Below are 15,842 nucleotides of genomic sequence, written 5' to 3' on the forward strand. Positions count from 1 at the left end.
CAAAAGTACAAAACATCACTGGATTCCTAACATACAAATCATCTGTTTCAAATTAATTGTTGTTATTCACGTAAAAACAATGATAGTTTGGATTCTAGAATAGGCTTAAAAAGTGAATAACTAGCTGATATTACAAATAGTCTTTCTTTCTACAGTTCCACCTCCTCCACAATGCCTTCTTTTAGCTTCACCTCTAACTTCTGAATAGGAAGTTAACTCTCTCTTTTCCATCCACCAGTTAGAGATCTTACCAGTCTAATTTCTGATCTGGTTATCAGAGACCTATTATTTCCCCTAGTAGACTATAAGCAACTGGAAAGCAAAGTCTGCATCAGATTTACTTTGGTTTCCTTATTATGTCTAATTCAACATTCAGTATCTATTAGTCTTTTTAGAGTTGGGTATTTATTAGCCTTCAGTGAACTGCTGTCTTTTAAAATTCCAGGTTTATACAAAGAGTTCCTTGTGACAGTATTTCCACAGGTAATAAGCTGATTTTTAAAGTGTCTAATACTTCAATTACATGTATAATTTAAATATTTAAATCTCATAACTGCAGTTTGATCAATACTCAAAAAGTATACTGATTACGGATGAATCCGTGAAGTTGCTGTCATTGTTTTATTAACTGTTAAGATGGCTTTTCAATGTTAGTTTTTTATTCTCAGATCCTATACAGTAAGAAATATAACTATGTCAAATCTAGCCTCTTTGGGTGATTCCTATGTGAAACAGGTAGAATAAGCTATTTTTAAATCAGCTTTATTAAGGTATGATTGACATGCAATAAACTGCACATATGTATGATTTGATAAATTTTGGCATAGGTATATAGCTGTGAAACCAGTACCACTGTCAGGATAATGAACATTTCTGTCATCCCCCCAAATAATTCATGCCTTCTTGCTTCTGTCTGCTCCCCATCCTGTGCAACCACTAATATGCTTTCTGTCACTTGATGAGTTTGTATTTTCTAGAATTAAAAAAAAAAATAGAATCATACACTATATACTCTTTTTTGTGGTTTCTTTCTTTCAGCATAATTATTTTGTAAATGTATCCATGTTGTCGCATGTATTAACTGTTCATTTATTTTTATCGCTGAGTAGTATCCTATTATATGGATTTACCACAATTTGTTTATACCTTCTCCTATTGATCAACATTTGCATTGTTTCCAATTTTTAGGTACTACAAATAAAGCTGCTATGAACATTCATGTGCAAGTCTTTGTACGGATATACGCCTTCTTTTCTCTTGGGTAAATACCCATACACAGGTATATGTTTAACTTAAGAAATTACCAAAATGTTTTCCAAAGTGGTTATACACTAATTACATCCTCATCAGTAGTTTGACAAGAGGTCCATTTCCTCCATATCTTTGCTAACACGTGCAACTGTCTTTTTTTTTTAACATCTTTATTGGAGTATAATTGTTTTACAATGTTGTGTTAGTTGCTGCTGTATAACAAAGTGAATCAGCTATACATAATATCCCCATTTCTCCTCCCTCTTGCATCTCCCTTCCACCCTGCCTATCCCACCCCTCTAGGGGGACACAAAGCACCGAGCTGATCTCCCTGTGCTCTGCGGCTGCTTCCCACTAGCTATCTGTTTTACATTTGGTAGTGTATATATGTCCATGCCACTCTCTCACTTCGTCCCAGCTTACCCTTCCCCCTCCTCGTTGTCATTTTAACCACAGTCATTCTAGTGGCTGTGAAATGGTATCTCATTACGATTTTAATTTGCATTTCACTAACATCCAATGAAGTTGAGCATCTTTTCATATGCTTATTTGTCAATCATATGTCTTCTTTGATGAAATGATTGTTTAAATCTTTTGCTCACTTTAATGGGATTGTTTGTCTTCTTCCTGTTAAGTGATAAGAAGAGTTCTTTATATATTCTAGATACAAATATTTTGTTGGCTATATAATTTGCTCTTTCAAAAGAGAAATGAAACTGCTTCAGATAATTATGCATTGTTAATGTAATACATGGCCTATCAGGACTTCAGATAATCCTTAAAATAAGGGGAAGCATTACCTCCACAATCCGGGACTACCAAGTTTTCCCATGCCTAATGAGGTGCTCAGCTGGTTTATGAAAAACAGGGAAAGGGAGTAGAACTAGAAAACATAGTGATTTTCCCAACATTCTTCTTAATTCTTCCTAATTGCAGGAGTTTTTTTCACAAACTATTAATAGTAGGAAATAACAGACTGGATCAGGTAAATGATAATTAGTCCTCCTCCTTTTTTCTTTTAAGCGAATTTTTAAAAAGCAGTTAGCAAGTAGTAACATTATTACTAATAAAACTTCCTGTACTTTTTATTAGATTTCTCTGCCTCTTATACTCTGCCTGTTGTTTACATGAATGTTTTCCTTATCAGACTAACGCAGAACAACAATACAGTGCCAAGTATATATTGCTCTTCTTATTTTCTTGATTCTCTCCTTTTCTTTTAATTCCTATCCATCTGTTTTTCTTCTACCCTTCCCAGCATCTGACATCTATGCTTGGGAGTAATTCACTGATCTCAAATGAGTTTTGGTTACAGACTTTTTGGTGCTGATACAGTCACTTACCATGCTTCTTACTTTAAAGACAACAGAATGAAAATGACAAACTCTTTGTGGAACTCATAGAAAAAAGAGCTGAGATTCTGCTGAGTGAAAAAAATGAAACCTTCATTTTTTATAGCATCCATGTAAATTAGTACTCTGCCAGAATAAATCAAACACATAATTATTTCCTAAACTTTGCTAATTTAAGACTTCAGTCTACCCAGTAATGCAAGAACCTCTGAGGAATCTTTCCCAAACAAGAGCCAATATGGTGGGAATTCCCTGGCAGTCCAGTGGTTGGGACTCCATGCTCTCACTGCCAAGGGCTCGGGTTCGATCCCTAGTCGGAGAAGTAAGATTCCCACAAGCCATGCAGCACAACCACAAAAAGAAAAAAAAAAGAGCCAATACGGAGAAGTTCTGTCTCCCCCAAAGTAAGGATATGGGGTAGTGGGTGGTTCCGGGGGAGATATACAGAATCAACTCGACTCATGTTAAACCATGGAAAGAAACCTCATTTAAGGGACTTTAAAATATTTTTATATGTAAAGAACAATTTCATATATTTTTAAAATTTTCATGAGCTACATTATCCCTTAGGGAATGCTTCAGTGTCAGACACAAATTTGAAACTATTCTATAAACAGCATTAGAATTAGAATAAACAGCAGATTATATTGGCAATTGCTGACATAATATCAGGATAGACAACCCTAGGGTTAAAAATATTTCATGGGAGTACAATAATTATGACACAATTAATTACATTCCCCAAATCAGAATGGTTCTCATCACACACTGAATGCTAAGCTTATTGTGACACAGTTTTTAAAAAGACCGAGTATTAATAGAAGAAGCTTCCTCTGGATAGAAAAAAATAATAATTCTGGCCTATTAAAGATAATATCTATTGGTAAAACATAGTTTTGTTCCCAAACACGCAGTAAATCATTACTGTAATGCATGATCACTATATGAAATAATTACCTAGTTAGTAAAAAATTGTGTATATCTTAAAAATTTTCAGTTCAACTGGTTTTCTTTTGACATAAGGAAAAATTTAATGATTGGCTCAAATTCATTTTAATAATTATAAAATATGTGAGCTTTATTATGTTAAAGAAAATAAACATAGTATGACCCAAAAGTTATTTATTAAAGTTACAATAAAATACTTTTCAATGCATAAAAAATTGCAAAATAATTGATCCATTTTTCAATAAAGATACCAGATTTAATCTTTACTGACAAGACAAAGATATGTTTAATGACTTTTGTTCTATTTCAAGGTCACCTTATGGAGCGATACATCATGAAATCAATAGTTGTACATCTAGGAAATTTACCAATGGAGCTCTCTTCCACGGGTGTGTATATTTTAATTTGTCTCATGTGGGTATCTCTTCCATTCTGATGATTGGCTAGAACAGCAATCTGTATCATGAATGTGCGAGTTGGCTTCTTATGATTATCAGTTAAGGGAACGTGAATCCAGCCACTTGGTTCCACCAATTCAAGTTGCTGCCAAGAAAAGAAAAGTCAGATTATGTTTTCACCCAATGAATATAATTTATTATAATGAATGTATTCTAAAGTTGACTTATAATTAACATTTTTCTCATGGACAGCATGACAATATAATAAACATTATCAGTTATTGGTCACTTTTACCATGGTCCATTTTTACAGTTGCTAAGCACTTTACATGTACCATTCTTGTAGACAAAATAAAAATAGAATTATTTGCAATCTTAGTATTTGTAGAAACGTGTATATGATTTAGACATGTATAAATGTATAGGGCCAATGAAAAACCATGCTGATACAAGTAAGAAAAGACTCTAAATGCTTAGAACATAATGCTTCTGGTATATTTTATTTCAAGAACTATGCCTAATATATCCAAACTCACATAACAATAAATCAGATTCTATATAAACTACAAGAATATTAACAAAAGAAAATCAGTCATTGCACAAGTATCAGACAAAGCTTTTTTTCTTGGAAAATAGTAAGTGATTTATCTATCTGAATGACAATCTAAACCTAAAATCTAGGTTTTAATGTTTTTCAAAAAGAAATGCCAGATAAACTTTAAAAAATTTTTCATTTTATTGGGACTTCCCTGGTGGCGCAGCGGTTAAGAATCTGCCTGCCAATGCAGGGGACATGGGTTCGAGCCCTGGTCTGGGAAGCTCACATATGCTGTGGAGCAACTAAGCCCGTGCGCCACAACTACTGAGCCTGCACTCTAGAGCCCGCGAGCCACAACTACTGAGCCCACATGCCACAACTACTGAAGCCCACGCGCCTAGAGCCCACACTCTGCAACAAGAGAAGCCACTGCAATGAGAAACCTGCACACCGCAACAAAGAGTAAGCCCATGCTTGCCGCAGCTAGAGAAAGCCCGTGTGCAGCAATGAAGACCCAACGAAGCCAAAAATTAATTAATTAATTAAAAAAATGTTTTTTCATTTTATTTTAACCAAGTAAAAAAATGAACCTAAATTTCTAAAATTTTTCCTAAAGTTATGAAATAGTTTTTAAAAGATAAGTATTGATTTTTAAATTGTCCTAAATATTGGACACAGCTGAAAAATATGCATTACAGAAAATACAGGTTTATCTTATCAACCCAGCCCAATGGCAATGAATATAAAAGAAACTAAATCCGGATTCCATGAGTTACTCTAGAAAAACAAGAGACAAGAGACAGAGAAATGGAATACTAAAAAAGGTAGTTATTTTTAAGAAGGAATAATTTCCTCCTTTTAATTACAAAATATAAGAATAAATGAATCTCTACCCTTTATGGTATTGTCAGTCAGTGGCTTTTTATAAACTCCTATTAGCACTAACTTAAAATAATTGAGTCAGAGACCAGATATATCTGGTTTCTATCACTAACCTTTTAATCATTCAGGCAATAAATAGTTACTGAGTACTTAAAATGTTCAAGGTATTATTGTAAGTATAGTTAGGCATACAAAACATAAATTAGGCCTGATTCACACCTAAAGAGTGCTTAGAGGCAGACAAACAGCCTCTGGTTTCATTCATCTTCTTCATGTGTAAAGTAAAGGGATTGGACAAGTTTTCATCCAATGTCCTTTTCAGCTCTGACATTCAATGATTCTAAATAAAAGAAGAAAGATGTGCTAGGCAGAATAATAGGCCCCCAGAGATGTCCATGTTCCTCCCCAAATCCCCTGAATACATTAACTTACAATGGCAAAGGGACTTTGCAGATGTGATTAAGTTAAAGATTTGGGGATGGGAAGCTTATCCTGGATTACCTGGGTGGGCCCAATGTAATCACAGGGTCATTATAAGAGAGACAGTAAAGGAGACGTGATGATGGAAGCAAAGGCTGAGTGATGCAACCACAAGCCAAGGGATGTGGGCATCCTCTAAAAGCTGGAAAAAGCAAGAAGCATTCTCCCTTAGGAGCTCCTAAAAAGAATGCACCTTGCTGACACCTTGATTTTCATCCATTGGACCCATTTTGGACTTCTGACCTTCAGAATTGTAAGATAATAATTGTGTGTTGTTTTCAGCCACTAAGTGTACGGTAATGTTTTGTAGCAACAACAGGAAACTATTATAATAGATACACACAGGAGTTCAGAGAAGGGGGAAAGCAGCTCTGGTTGGGATAATCTATTCTCTAGGTAAATGTACAATAATGAATCTCAGTAATGACCAAAAAGTAAAACTAAAATTCTACTCAACTCCTTCCTAATAGAATGTTTTTGACAAATTCAACCACTATTTCTGATAGACTCAATGTTATTTTCAGAGTATTTTTTAAGTGCTTCACTGTACTGGAAGTTATACTAAGATTTTACAGGATATGATTTGGGGCATGATATGTACGGAATTGTAAATGTAGTAAATTATTCAATAAATACTATCAGTAAACTAGTTCTTCAGAACATAAAAAGTTTACTGATCTCAGTCACTAAATGTATATTACAAAGTGTGTGTAGCTGTTAACATCTCTCAAATGGCTTCACAATCAACTACATTGCCTAAAAGTCATAAACACCAACTTATGTGTCTACTTCAGTTCTATTGTGCTCTGTTTAAAATTCTCAGTCAACTCTAAAATGTTATTATTCTGATACTGCCATATTTTAACTTATTTCATGGATTTAAAACAATTCAAGTACACATGGTAGATATAATTTCAATGTTTTTTCATAACAGTTCGATTAAAAGGTTAATATATTTTAAGCAAAATTTATTTACATGATTTTTAATATTTTTAAACAGAAAATTAATGAAAGGTAAAATTTTGCCAGTTTAACTTTCTTCCTTTCCCCTATATTTGATCTGGACCTCAATAAAATTTTCATCACCATTAAAATGTAAATTTTTCTATATTCCTCCTTGTTCTTTCTTTTTACCATCTCCCTTTATGGCTCTTTCCTCCATATATTCCCTCGCTTAACATTTTTTATTGGCATGTCTACTAAATACCAAAAATTGTGCTAACTATAGATGTAGGATAGGGGTTGGCAAACTTTTTCTATAAAGGACCAGACAGCAAACATTATAGGTGGTGTGGACCATGTGGTCTCTATGATGACTACTCATCTCTGCCTTTGCAAAGTGACAGTTATAGACAATATGAAAGTGAATGGATGTGATTATGTTTGAGTAACACTTTACTTACAAAAGTAGGACACAGGCTCGATTTGGCCCACGGGCTGCAGTTGCTGATCCCTGACATAGAGAATAGTTATTGATAGAGTCTACCTTCAGAAAGGTGACATAATTTCATAAGACAGATAAGCTGTCTCAGTCAGGGTGGAGTCAGGAGACACACAGGGTATTTTAAGAGAGAATTCCCTAAGGAGGAATCAAGTTGCTAACTAGAGAAATGGAGAGGCCAAGGAGAATACTAAGGTATCATGGAGGGAACAAGTACCAGAAGTGCAGTTCTAAGGTTGGGGAACAAAGCAAAGAGACAAATTAAGACTGAGAAGTTCATAGAGGGATTGGAACTTAGATCTCTACGAGGGAGCTGCTGGGCTGGTGCTGGGTTTCTGGAGGAAGGGCCCTGTGGGGCTGGCATACAGACCTCAAGGAGGGGGTGCCAACTGGCTAGCAGTGCTGGTTTTTCAGATGTGTGGCTTCAGGGGGTGGTACAGTCGGCCCTCCATATCCGTGGATGCAGAACCCCTGGATACACAGGCCCACTGAGCTGTGCCATTTTATAGATGGGACTTGAGCATCCTTGCATTTTGGTATTCATGAGGGGTCCTGGAACCAATCCCCCGCAGGTATGGAGGGACGACTGTACCGTGAGAGTCAGAGAAACTGCAAACTGGACTCAAGCCTTGCTAGAAGAAGGACCGGCTGCTGTGAAGAAACATTGCTGGGATGATGGGAAGCAAACAGGGTTCAAACAGAAAGAAGCAAGTCCCCTTTTCCTCTTCCTGCCTTGCAATTTCCCTCTAAGGCCCCCTTTTGCCAGAGCCTGACAGATATGCAAGGACTCCAGGCACACATTCATTTATCAAATCTTTACTGAACACCTATTATGTGCCAAACTATGTTCTAGGGACTGAAAATATAGTGGTAAACAAGACAGCGGATCACACCTGAAAAAACTACTCAGAGTAGTACAAACAGATACAACTTAAACATGACAATAAGACTTCAAGAAAGAGGACATAATAAAAATCCTAGCAGTGAGGAAGAAACCAAAAACCAACCAAACAAACAAAAAACCACACACACAGTTAACCAAAAACAATAAATTAATTTTTATAAAATAAAATGTAAATGCCAACAATAATTCTTCAAGGAGAATGCTAATGATAATAACAGTAAACTCTTATATAGCACATGTTATGTGCCAGGTACTACTCTAAGAGCACTAAGTAAATTAATCTATTTAATCCTAGCAATGAGGCAGGTAATATTATTATCCTGATGTGACAAATGTAACAACTGAGACACAGAAAGTTTAAATAACTTCACCAAGGTCACACAGCTGGCAAGTGGCAGAGGTGTGATTAAAACAAGCAGTGAGATTCCAGAGTCTATGCTTTTAAACACTAATGTAATGTTTACATAATGTAAAGATAATTTAGTAATAATAATTTTGTCCAAAATCCTATATTATACCAAAAAAATAAAATAAATATGGGCAAGAGAAAATTGGCCACTAATCTCTTCACCATAACACAGTTCCCTTTATGTCATATACGTAACTACACATATAACATAAAAAGAACTACAAAAGGGAACAATAAGAGAATTAAAAGTAGGGTGCTGATTTCAAAATCTAGAGATTTCCTCTACAGAGAGGGAAAAAAGGAAATAATATTATATAAGGACATGGCAGGATGATATATAGACAGCATAAAATAAGATGATGAAAGATGCATGTACCAAACACCACCTTAAAAAAGCTCAGATTCTCTTGAAGATATTATGCTAGTGAAATAAGCCAGTGGCAAAAGAACAAATACTGTATGATTCCACTCAGATGAGGTACCTAGAGGAAACAAATTCATAGGGACAGAAAGTAGAAAGGCAGCTGCCAGAGGCTGAGGAAGGAGGAAATGGGGAGTTAGTGTTTAATGGATATGGAGTTTCAGTTTGAGAAGATAAAAAAGTTCTGGAGGTGGATGGTGGTGACACCTGCACAACATTGTGAATATGCTAAATATCACAGAATTATACACTTTAAAATGATTAAAACAGTAAATTTTATGTATATTTACCACGATAAAAAATGCACACACATAAAAACTCAGGTTCTTTCTTAGAGTCAAAAAAAACCCCCAAATCATGTGGAGACACTGGAACCTTAAAGCACTGCTGGTAGAAATGTATAGTGGTTCAGCCACTTTAGAAAACTGTCTTGCAGTTCCTCAAATAATTAAACGCAGTTACCATATGATCCAGCAATTCCACCCTTAGGTTTCTATCCAAGAAATGAAAACATATGTCCACACAAAAATGTGTACACAGATGTTTGTAACAGCATTATTCATAATAGCCCAAAGATGGAAACAACCCAAATGTCTAGCAACTGATAAATGGATAAACAAATTGGGGTATATGCATACGATACAAATACTATTGTATTTGGCAATAAAAAGAAATGAAGCACTGGTGTATGTAGAACATTGATAAACCCTGAAAATAAGTGAAATAAGCCAGTCATAAAGGACCACATTGTATATATTCTATTATATGAATGTCCAAAGTAGGTAAATCCATAGAGACAGAAAGTGGATTGGTAGTTGCTTAGGGCTCAGTCCTGGGGGGCAGGATGGGAAGTGACTACTAATCAGTACAGGGTTTCTTTTGGGGAGTGATAAAAATGTATACATCTTAAATCAGTGAATTGTATGGTATGTGAATTATATCTCATTAAAACTGTTACTTAAAAAAAACCCTCAAAATCTAAGTAACTACATATTATCTTAAAAAGACAAACCTGTGTGTTAACGCAGTGATTAAGAAATATTCTAAATACAAGCAGATGGTAAAAATACATTTGACAGATGAAACCAAAAAGAAAGCAGAGATAGAAATATTAATTAAGTTTTTCTGGAAAAAAAGGGTGGGGTAGGAAGAGTTAAAATGTGAAAAAGAAAAACGGGGATGAGGAATAGGGCTGATAATTCCAGATACTAACATCGAGTATAAAGCTGTATTAAATAAATGGTGTGGTACTGCATTTCACATTGCAGGTGTATCAGAATGCATTTGGCTGCAAGTAACATAAAATCTAACTCAATGATGCTTAAATGATGACGACATTTATCACCTCACACAGTTCAAATACCTGAGTTAACAGTCACAGGAGAGGTTAATTCAGAAGCTCAAAAATGCTATCTAGGACCAAGGTGCTATCTTCCTTTTGTTCTTCCAGTGTGGGTGAGCTAGCATTGTCCCAAACTTAATTTCTCCTAGACTTCTTCTCCAGAGGAAGAAATCAAGTACTGTTCCTCTCTTGGTTCCTTTCTTTAAGAACAAGCACCTCTTCCCTGAAGCTCTTATTGAATATCCATCCCTAAGTCAATCAGGAGAGGAGTGGAATCACCATGATTGGTTTGGCTCAATTAGGATTCACTTCCAAGGGTTGGGGAAGGTGGCAGCACATGGCTACTTTCTGCAGGGTAGGGAGCCGAATAAAATTGGAGTTCTAACAGGAGAAGGATAGGGAGAATGGATATTGAGTAGAAAACTAACATGTACAGTGAAGAAAGGATGGATTGATCAAAATACAGCACTGTAGGGCTTCCCTGGTGGCGCAGTGGTTGAGAGTCTGCCTGCCGATGCGGGGGACACGGGTTCGTGCCCCGATCTGGGAGGATCTCACATGCCGCGGAGCCGCTAGGCCCGTGAGCCATGGCCGCTGAGCCTGCGCGTCCGGAGCCTGTGCTCTGCGACGGGAGAGGCCACAACAGTGAGAGGCCCGTGTGCCGCCAAAAAAAAAAAAAAAAAAAAAAAATACAGCACTGTAACACTGGTTGATTAAATGAGAAGTTTAGATATTAACTTTATACCAAACACAAAAGTAAATTCTTAAATATTTAATTTTAATACTATATAAATTAATAATCACAACAACAAACCTACAAGAGTATTAGAAAAAATATACAGGAACATGTTTATAATCTTTTGGTAGGGTTCACCTTTCAAAGCAATTCAAAAACCCAAATATGATGGGAAAAAAAAACAGACGACTACATGAACATCAAAAATATCTACAAGACTAAAAGAAAATAAAAATAGCAAAGTGAGAAAAAACACTTGTAAATTTCACAATGAAGAACTAATATCAGTAATAATATAAGAAAAAAAGAAATGCAATGGACCAACAGACACAAGGAAATTGTTCAATCTCACTACTAATTAAATAGATACTATATCTATCTATCTATATCTATATCTCTCTATATTATAAAATGTCTATCAGATTAGCAAAGATTAAAGTAATTACAAACACTAAGTATTGGTGAGGGTGAGGGGAATGTATACTCTCCTAGACTGATTTGGAAATTAAATAGGTATAATAATCTTTTTGAAAAGTAGTTCGGCAACTCCACTTCTGAAACTACAGGGAAATACTTAAGACAGGGCACAGAGATGCTAGGTATAATAATATTCCTTGGAAACAAGTTAAATAGCCACCAGTAGAAGGGTGGTTGTGGTGACCAGCCCCTAAGATGATCACTGGTAATTCACGGCCTTGCGTAGTCTCCTCCTACAATGAATCAGGGCTGACTTTGTACAACAAATAGAATATGTCAGAAGTGACCATCTGCAGATAGGTCACAACAGGCACTGCAGCTTCTGCCTGCATCTGTTGGATCATTCTTTCTGTGGGAAGCCAGCTCCCATGACAAGAAGAAGCCCCATAGAGAGGCCCATGTAGAAAGAAACCAAGGCTTCAGCCAGCGATTAGCACCAACCTGCCAGCCATATGAGTGAACCACTTTAGAAGTGGATCCTCCAGTCCCAGTCAGCCTAGCTGACATACGACTGCAACTGCATGAAAGCCTCCAAGAGAGAAATGCCCAGCCAAGCTCTTTCCAAATTCCTGAACAGAAACCATGCGATTATAAGTGATTACTATTGTTTAACACCACTAAGTTTTAGTGTGATTTGTTATGCAGCAATAGTAAAACAGTGACTAATTATGGTACATCCATACCCTGGAATACCTGATAGCAATTCAAAATGATGCATCTCTTCATATGTTTGCAGTTATTTGCAGCTACCTCTGGTTAGTTTTAAAGAGCAAAGTACTAAATAGCATGTATTGCATGATCTTATATATATGATTTTTTGTATGGATACAAAAGTCTGAAAGGATATTCACCAAAATATAAATAGGAAATATCTATAATGGTGAGAATATGGATCATTCTCATTTTATTGAGTTTATGTCTTATCTATGCTTTTCTCAATAAACATACTTACCTTATTAAAAAATCTGTTTGTAATTTGGTGTGTTTGGGAGAGGAACTCAAAAGAGGAATAGTTTCAGAAAGTTTCAGCACATGATTTTAATATGTCATTGACTGTATTCCATTGCTCCAGTAACAGAATCCTCCTTCTTGGTGATTTCAATATCCACAGAGATGATCCATTTAATGATCCAGATTCTCCTCTTCAGCTTCTTCATTTCCAATAATTTTTACCTTCACTCCACTTCAGTTATCCCTCCCCCACCATCCTGCTCTATATTGGATCATGGGCAGCAGCTGTAAGATCGCTGACATCTTGACTTCAAGCATCCCCATCTCTACAGCCCAAGTCACCAGCTTTCTCAAGTGACGCCACTGCCATAACATCAACCCTAGCCAAACAGCTAGACTACTGATTCCATCTACTTTTTTACTGTTCGTTAACCCATTCAATGTCTTCAGTTCCCATTTTTCCTCAGTGATACCCCACAATTCGTTATGATAATCAATCCCTTTATATACTGAAATCCAATTTCCTCTCTTCCTGTTTCATACTTTTCTGAGGGAGAACACAACAATCTTGGTTAAACCTAACTCTCTTCCTGTTCAATGCCTATTGGAGAAAAATAATCAACATGATGATTGGTTCTCACTTTAAATTTAAGACAAGTATATATGCAAGTATATATGTAGCACCATGCAAAACTCTTACTATATTCCTTTAGAAAATATGCTTTCACTGTCTCTGGAATAGCTCTTTCTGAGCTTCCCCTCAAATCCTAACACCTGCTCTAATCTTCTCTCTCTGAGCTGATATCTGATTTCACTAAGAAAATAGAAGCAATTAGAGAAAAAAATTACCATCTTCCCACCAGCTGTTATACTGTAGTTGAACTGCCCCTGCATCTTTGTGAGAACGGTTCTTCCATTTGCTCACCCTTTCTTTCCCAGCCAAAGACTCTGCTCCCACTGTAGTCACTACCTCTCCAAATCATTTTCTCTTGTCTCCTGGATCACTGTCATCAGCATTACAAACGTGCCATATCTGTCATCTTAAACATTAAAAATAAAACCCTTTCTTGATCCTATGTCCTCTTCCACATACTGCCCCAATTCTATTTCTTTTCACAGCAAAACTCCTTTAAAAGTTTAAAAATTTTTTCACCTCCTAGTTATTTTTATCCCACTTCAATCTAAATTTTGTCCACACACTGAATCCAATCTTGTCAAAGTCACCAGTGACCCCCCCCCACCTTGCCAAATCAGTTCTCTCTCAGAAGAATTCTCTGATAGCCTAGACTCTTGACTCACAGAAACTGTGAGATAATAAATACATGTTGTGTTAAGCCACTAGGTTTGTGGTAATTTTCTTACACAGAAATAGAAAACATTAGTTTTTTTATTTGCAAGGGTAGCAAATAAATAATAAATATTGAAAATTTTATATAAGACTGGTGAAAATTCTGCATAAAAAACACTGCTTTACAGGTGTTTATAACTAACCCAAACAGCTATAATAAGCTGAGCCAATTCTTAGTGTTAGTTTGAAATAAATATCTCTTCAACATTTCATTTCACTTCATTTCATTACTTGACCATGATCTTGTTTGGTAATTTAATTAGTTACTTATAAAACGTGTGTTTTAGGGGCAGCCTACATAGTAGGTATTCCACCTAGTGGCAGGACAAGCCATGTGATGGCCCACAACATCAGCACTGCTGCCAGCCCAAAGCCCACCAAGTCACTTCTGAATAGGAGCTACTACCTTTCCTCAACATTCCTTCCTTGATATCAGCTGCTATCAGTGAAAACTGTATATAAATACAATCCATTAGAGTTTCTCTACGAAGCGATCTCTCCGCCTGGCTCCAGGATCTTCTGCTTCCTATCAGCAATCTCTAAGTCACAACTCTACTCTGGCTTTGATTTATTTAAGGGTATCCTCTAAGGATATATATCCTCTAAGGATATATATAAGTATTAACTCCACCATAAACGAAGCTTATCTTAAAAGAAAAAAAAAAAGAAGTCATTTGTTAATAAAAATAACATCAAGGGCTTCCCTGGTGGCACAGTGGTTGAGAGTCTGCCTGCCGATGTAGGGGACACAGGTTCGTGCCCCGGTCCGGGAGGATCCCACGTGCCGCAGAGCGGCTGGGCCCTTGAGTCATGGCCGCTGAGCCTGCGCGTCTGGAGCCTGTGCTCCGCAGCGGGAGAGGCCACAATAGTGAGGGGCCCGCGTATCGCAAAAAAAAATAAAATAAAATAACATCAAATATTAAATACAAAGCTGTTCACATGTCCCTTCCTATTGCTAATCACATATCCCTGGAAAATAAATAGAATAAAGAACAATGACTTGAAAGTTGCTTCAAGAAAGTTGCCCTCTGCTCTCCACTCTCACTACCTTCTGCTCCTTCATTAACCATAGCTGTGACTTGATGAAATTCTATAGAACCTCAATGTGAGAACTGTTACCACAAGAAGCAGCAGATCCTGGCATTTTAACCATTCTTTCACTTAGGAAGGAACAGAACCAGTTAACAGCAATCATGACCTACTTGTAGCAAAAGAAAGTCTAATATGATCCAAAAGAAACTTCAGAAGTTCCAAATATGTTAAAAGTAAGGATACCACAAAGGCACCTTAACAAGAAAGACAGAATCCAACTCAAAGAGCTCACTATGGAAAGCAAGCTCTTTTACCCTAGTGAAGAAGGGACCACCTCAGAAGGTCAAAATCAGTCACTCTATTACAGAGGGTCAAGATATTAATTCTGGACTGTAAGTCTGAAAAAGTTTCTATGTAGAGAAATTTCCTCCAGAAAGAGTTCCTGGAGAGTTAAGTTTACATAGTTTAACTGGTCTTAAAGTTACTTGTTTTAAAAAAAAAAGAGGCATAACAAAAAGACAAGACCTAGAGAGTATTCTAATCTACATGAACAATTCTGAATTACAATTTAAGTCAATGTCAATTAAAAACAATAATTTCATCAAAAGCCAAAATGGTAAAGAAATGTTAAGAAGAAATTGCAGAACATCTTTGGAGGACAACAACAAGTTAACCAGACTTAACTATCATTAAAAAGAAAAACAGGGCTTCCCTGGTGGCGCACTGGTTGAGAGTCCGCCTGCCGATGCAGGGGACGCGGGTTCGTGCTCCGGTCCGGGAGGATCCCACATGCCGCGGAGCGGCTGGGCCGGTGAGCCATGGCCGCTGAGCCTGCGCGTTCGGAGCCTGTGCTCCGCAATGGGAGAGGCCACAACAGTGAGAGGCCCGCGTACAAAAAAAAAAAAAAAAAGAAAAGAAAAACAGATAAGATA

General features: G+C 36.6%; 1 protein-coding gene across 2 annotated transcripts in view; it reads right to left on the reverse strand.

Moving 5' to 3' along the window:
• Positions 1–3,719: 3,719 nt before the first annotated feature.
• ANAPC10 (anaphase promoting complex subunit 10) overlaps positions 3,720–15,842 on the reverse strand; it is a 74,156-nt gene continuing 62,033 nt past the window's right edge. For both annotated transcript variants that reach the window (XM_060147699.1, XM_060147698.1), the window contains exon 5: positions 3,720–4,094. In XM_060147699.1, coding sequence (XP_060003682.1) covers positions 3,864–4,094 — 231 coding nt within the window. In that variant the 3' untranslated portion in view covers positions 3,720–3,863. The remainder of the gene's footprint in view (positions 4,095–15,842) is intronic.

Source organism: Lagenorhynchus albirostris, chromosome 4 (genome assembly GCF_949774975.1).
Source record: "Lagenorhynchus albirostris chromosome 4, mLagAlb1.1, whole genome shotgun sequence".
Classification (NCBI taxonomy): domain Eukaryota; kingdom Metazoa; phylum Chordata; class Mammalia; order Artiodactyla; family Delphinidae; genus Lagenorhynchus; species Lagenorhynchus albirostris.